Source organism: Rattus norvegicus, chromosome 9 (genome assembly GCF_036323735.1).
Source record: "Rattus norvegicus strain BN/NHsdMcwi chromosome 9, GRCr8, whole genome shotgun sequence".
Classification (NCBI taxonomy): Eukaryota; Metazoa; Chordata; class Mammalia; order Rodentia; family Muridae; genus Rattus; species Rattus norvegicus.
In genome coordinates, this window is record NC_086027.1 from 93,345,302 (window position 1) to 93,351,301 (window position 6,000).

Below are 6,000 nucleotides of genomic sequence, written 5' to 3' on the forward strand. Positions count from 1 at the left end.
GTGGAAGGTGATGTTTCCTATGAATGGCTGAAAATACCATTCACAGGTCTAAGAAAAGCATAGAAAAATCAACTGTTTCCTTCTTTTCTTAAAACTGTTACAAGAATTTTGACACTTAGAGAAAAATCTTTCATTTCCAAAGGAAATGTCAGCTCACTGAATTAGCAAACATTTGTTTCAGAATAGAAGAGCAAAAGTTGTAATAGTTAATTTGTGGTTTTAAAATTCTTTGACATGATAGCCCTAGTAGACAGAAAACCTGAACCTTGTTTAGTGAAGGAAAACAACCAGACACTGGTTTAACTGGCAAAACTTGATCTTACACAAGGAAAAAAATAAGGTCTTTTTGTGATACTTTCTATTCGTGTCCCACTTTACATTGTCCCAAATATTTCAAAGAGCCATTCTTTTTTTTTAAGTGTTTATTTATTTTAAGTATATGAGTACACTGTCTTCAGACACACCAGAAGAGGGTGTCAGATTTCATTACAGATGGTTGTGAGCCACCATGTGGTTGCTGGGATTTGAACTCAGGACCTCTGGAAGAGCAGTCAATGCTCTTAACCATCTCTTCCAGCCCTCAAGAAGTCATTCTTATGCCTGTAATCCAATACTAAGGAGGCTGAGGCAGGAGGAACCCAAGTTCTTACACAGTCTGTGCTATATAGTGAGACTGTCTCAGGGTGGCAGAGACGAGATAATTCAGTGGAGAAAGACACTTGCCACCACACAACCTGAGTGTGGCCAACCCCTGGGACTCACATCCAGGAAAGGTAGAACTGACTTCTGAAAGTCCCCTTCTGACCTTCCCACCACCACGTAAATGAATGAAGGCATAAAAACGATCATTATCTCTATTCTCATCCTTGTCTTTATTCTTCTGAGAGTCTCATTTGTTCCTGGAAAGAAAATATGGCAGGTAGTAGTCATCCATTTCAGAGATAGGAACATTGAGGTTTAGGGACAGGGAGCGCAAAACGATTCCTAGAGAAAGCCAGAAAGAGAGAACGACACTGCAATTGACTGCTGTTAGTTTGCAAATACCACAAAAAAGGGCGTGCTCTCTCAGACTCCCACATGTGCGAGTGTGTGTGTGCATGAGTGTTAAGAAGCCCAGTAAAAAGGGCTGATGAAACACAAAGAATCGGACCCCTTAGCTAGAGCGAATCTCAGACAGAAGCTGGAGTATCACTCTGTCCACAGATGGCGTAAGATCTGCAAGACTGTTTCCATCCACAGCGACACCACAAAACAATCAGTCAGACGCGGCTTTGTTCGCCTGAAACATTGTTTTGACTGAGCATACTTGATCGGAAGAGGAGGTTCTAGAATCAGCTTAGTGAGTACCATTCACTTAAATAAAAAGCGGCCATTACGTGTCCCTCTTTTTCTCCATGTGCAGAAATTGATACAATTCTGTTTTCATTTCAGAGGACAAGTTCCTTAGGGAATGTGTGATTTAAAAACAAAAAACAAAACAAAACAAAACAAAAAAAAACAAGCAGGTGTCTAACTGCTTGCATATTTGGCAAAGGATTCTTTCATTAAAATAAAATAAACCTTACAAACAAATACAGTCCACATTACTCCCTAGCTTCCATGGCTGCCCCAGTAAAAAGCAGGTAAGAATCCTACCCATGTGCTTAGACCAAAAAGGCAGATGCCCCAGTGCCTCTCATCAGAAGAGGCCAACAGTCCAGACCCTAGAAACCATCACCTTCCTCATCCCCAGCCTCTTGGAGACTTGGGTGGGAGGGGTTGGTGGTTGGTTTGAGACAGGGTCACTCTGTAGCCCAAGCTGGCCGGAGCTCTCTGCTTCCGTTTCCAGAGTAATGAATGACAGGTGTGCACCACCACGCCTAGCTTGTTTCTCTTAGTATCGCTTGCCATTCCAGTAAAGTATTCCAATAGGACCTGTAACCACAATGATTTGAGTGAGCAGGAAAAGAAGGAGACCAGCCTGGGATAATGGAGTTAAGGGGTTGAGCTGCAGACTCATCATTCAGGGACCGGCATGTAACCTCCCATCAGCAGGCATCAAAAGAGGGAGTGCCCAGGTTGCTTATCAGCTTGCCTGGATGTAGAACAGAGAAGGATAACCAGCAGGCAAGCCTCAAAAGCTGCGGACAGTCAAACGCCATGGCCACCAGGCTCTTCATGATGAACACAGCAAGGCAGTTTGAAGAGGAGGAAACCAACCACCTCCACCGCTTCTCATCACAGGTGTGACAGAAGCAGAAGGACTTCAAACCTACACCACCCCATTGCCAGGTCCTGTAAGGCCCCAGGAACATGAAAGACAGCCAATTCATGGTTTATGAGGCTTTGCTATTGTTATTGTTGTTTTGAGACCCCAGAGGTAGTTTATAATGTTGTCATGGGCATGAATTATCTTTGTAGGTGGAGGAGGATGACACTTTTGAAGAGACTCTTCACAGGCAGGTAGATTTCCAATCTCAGTGCTATGCAGTGAGCACTAGGTTTCCACCAAGCACTGGCTAACATCTGTCCCCTTCTCTGTCGCTAACCATGCATGTGTTTCTGGTTTGATTTGGGTTTGGTTTTCCATGCATAGTCTATCGTAGTCCAGCCTGGCCTTAAACTTGCTATGTTGTCACAGATGATCTTGGACTCCTGATCCCCCACCTTCAACTCCCAGGTACTTCTACCACCACACCCAGCACATGTGTGTACGCAGGCTTCTGTTCTTTTGTTTTCTTTTCTTATCCTCTGCTAAGGTTGCCTTCAGTGTATTGTTTTCTGAGACCATAGAAAGCGAGAATAATGAGTCTTACTGTGAGCTCATGAAAGATTCAATTAAAATCGCCAGGAATCAATTTTTTATGGGCTATAAAGCTCCGAATCATCTACTAAGTTCTTCTGAGTAGCTGAGTCTAATCGAGTTCCCACTCTGCTCATCTTTCTTGTTAGACTTGCAGATGCCTTACTCTCCCCAGTCGGCTCTCAGAGCACGTTGTGTTGCTTGCTTCTCCTTGGGTGGGCAGACTCACACAGCCAGACCTGCCCTGAGCAGGAGCTCTAGAAGAAAGCCAACTCTGTTGTGAACCAATTGCTTCTGGAATAGTGACAACCCTTCTGGATTAATTGCCTTAGATTTTGAACCAAATATTTGTGCTTCTCTCTTACTGTCTTTGAATATTTTCTATATCAAAATATTTTTAGAATCACACACACACAAAAAAATGCCAGAGTTGTATTAAAGGTCCAGTACCTAATTAGCTTTCTCTCCTTACTTAAATTGGTATCTCTCTTCTCCTATCTGCTTCTATTTCACTATGTGTCTAAACCACCTATTTCTCTCAAAGAAGGAACCCAGGCATGCAAACATAGAGGGAGTAAGACATCTCAATTCTTCAAGAAAAGCTATTATCCTCCAGAAGGGAAAAAAAATGAGTGTGAATCCATCCTCTGGCTTCAACCTACCCGTCTCTCTTTTACAAAGGGCAGACTTTGTTCCCTATGGTTTGGATGGCTCTATGAGCTATTTCCTCACAAGAATGCTGGTGTCTAAAGTCTGCTGGATGTTCATACCACACAAAATCTCATCATTGTCCTCTCCTTTCCTTTGAGGGAATTAACACTTGCTGAAACCAGTTAAAGCATAGAAAGAGTAGGTCTCCAATTTTTGCCCCTGTAGGGGGAAAAAATGTAATAGAAAAAAGAAAAGCTGTCTGCCAAGGTCAACCCTTTTTATCCCACCCACCTCTGTTTAAACGAATGAACGTCTATCCCACAGGAAGGGTGGCCTCCTCCTCATTTAAAAGTAGAGCTGCTCTGCGCAGTCTTAAAGTCTTCAATCCGCGCATTAATCTATACAAAACAAACTCCTCCACCCTCATTGTAATAAAGAAAGCCGACCCCATATACGTTCCATTTTCCCGTGGTTTAATCTAGCTGTTTCAGATCAATGCGGTGTGTGTGTCTGTGTGTGTGTCTGTGTGTGTGTGTGTGTGTGCGCGCGCGCGCGCGCGTGTGCGTGTGTGCGTGCGTGTGTGTGTGTGTGTGTGCGCGTGTGCGTGCGTGTGTGTTTCATCTTCCCAGAGGATCAGCTGTGCACACACAACGAACTACCAATTCAACACTGAAAACTGAGCTTTAACACACTGGGAAAAGCGGCGTTTATTTTCTGTCAGATCCCTCTTGGACATTTCCAGTTCAAGGACGGTTGGTTGCTGGCCACCTCCCATCCTTCACAGGGTCACAGCTTCCTCAGACTCCCCAGCGCCCTGCTTCTGTCCTGGCTGCCAGTGCGGCCAGCCAGAAGGGCGACTCCGCAAGCCCCAGCTTGATGCCCTCGAATGTCTCCACCTGTTCCAACATCACCACCACCCAAGCTCAGAAAGGGTTGGCCGCAGGCCAAAGGAGGCAGCTGTCCTCTCAGCCTCCGGCTGCCTTCCCGGTGGAAGAAAGGAAAGAAAGTGCCCCACCACCTGGCACAGAACCCACTATCCTGCCCCCCACGTAATGCATTCTTGACCCACGCCGGGTCCAATAGAACCAGGAACAGAGCCCAGCTGGACATTGAACCCACAGGGAACTCCCAGAACTGACTTTTCTGCTCTGTCTCACTAGGCACCAAGCCGATGCTCTGCCTGGGCCTCCAGGAAGGGGCGCGCCACTTGGTGGCCAATGACAGACCCATGAGTACCAAGGATGGGGTGGCTGCCGGGCCCTTGAGCACAGGACACGCCCCGAGCGCCCTAGCTAGCATTGCCTAGGAACTGAGATGGACAGCAGAGCCTCACTTGAAGGGTGGCACTCAGGTCTGCATCTACAAACTCCCTTCCTAAAGTAACAGAAGCTATTATGTGGAGTACTGGAACCCTAGCTGCCGAAGTGTCTCTGGGCGGCCGTAGTGTCCACTTACCTGGCAGTCGGTGCCAGAAACCCCAGCGGGACAGGTGCAGCTGTAGCCGGGCTCAGCATCGACCGCAGGATGCTCTTGGTCGGTCACCGAACGCGGAGTGCACACGCCCCCGTTCCGACAGGGTTGCGAGGCGCACGGTCCCGGAGCAGGCAGGGGCGCGGCGGGCACCGGGCTGGCCAAGCAGCTGCTTTGGGGCCCAGCACCCAGCAGCAGCGGCAGCAGGGCCAGCACGGGCAGCAGCGGGGCACCGGGCGCCTGGGCGCGGCGGGGAGGCATAGCGAGCCTAGAGGACGCAGAAGCTGGAGCGGAGCTGGGCGCGGTGGCGGCGGCGCTGCTAGCGGCGGAGATGGCGGTGGCAGCGGCGCCAGTGGCTGGTGCTGCTCAGCGGGACCGGACGCCTCCTGCAGCTGCGGGAGCCCGTGGTTCCCCGGGCAACCGCGGGCGGGGCCGGGGGCGGGGCCCACGAAGGCTGGGTGCCCGGCGGGTGGACCCGGGATGGGAACCCTTCTGCTCCGCGTCTCAGCAAGTTGCAGGAAGACTGTCCTCGGTCCCCAGCCTCAAGGGGTCAGAGTCGTGGGTGTGTCCAAAGGAAGGCAGAAAGGCACAGAGGTGGGGGTTCTCAGCTGGGAGAGGGGAGAGAGGCGATGCTGGGGTGGAAAGTGAATGGAGAGGCGCCGGCAGCCTGGAGAGACCGCTTCAGATGGCTCGCAACTGCCACTCACGACCTCTTGGCGCAGAATCTGTGAGACCGCAGCGGGACCGGCCTGACCTTATTCTCACGGGTGCTCCACCCGCTCCCACAATACTTGTCCCTGTCCCCAGCACTCACAGCTCTCTCGCGCCACCAGCGAACCCAGCGGACCTCTCAAGGACCTGACCTTGTACAGCCAAGATCGGGGCCCTTGTCCTTGGTGCTGAACCGTCAGTTTCCTCGCCTGGCCTTGCCCAGCTCGCAGCTCACAAGAGCTGAAAGAAGCTTGGGGTGGCGGAAAGTGGGAAATCAGAGTATCCGACCCTATTTTAAAATACAGGATAAAACTGAGACCCATACAGTCTGGGTCCCCTCCCAGAACACTGTGGGAACCCTCGTGCCCTTTCAGCAGACATTTGCT

The 6,000-nt window shown here is 49.6% G+C and overlaps 1 protein-coding gene across 1 annotated transcript in view; it reads right to left on the reverse strand.

Moving 5' to 3' along the window:
• The window catches only part of Dner (delta/notch-like EGF repeat containing), a 315,461-nt gene extending 310,194 nt beyond the window's left edge, over positions 1-5,267 (reverse strand). Inside the window, exon 1 of the mRNA NM_001399331.1 lies at positions 4,889-5,267. Within this exon, the coding sequence (NP_001386260.1) occupies positions 4,889-5,164 (276 nt within the window). The 5' untranslated portion in view covers positions 5,165-5,267. The remainder of the gene's footprint in view (positions 1-4,888) is intronic.
• Between the last annotated feature and the right edge of the window lie 733 nt (positions 5,268-6,000).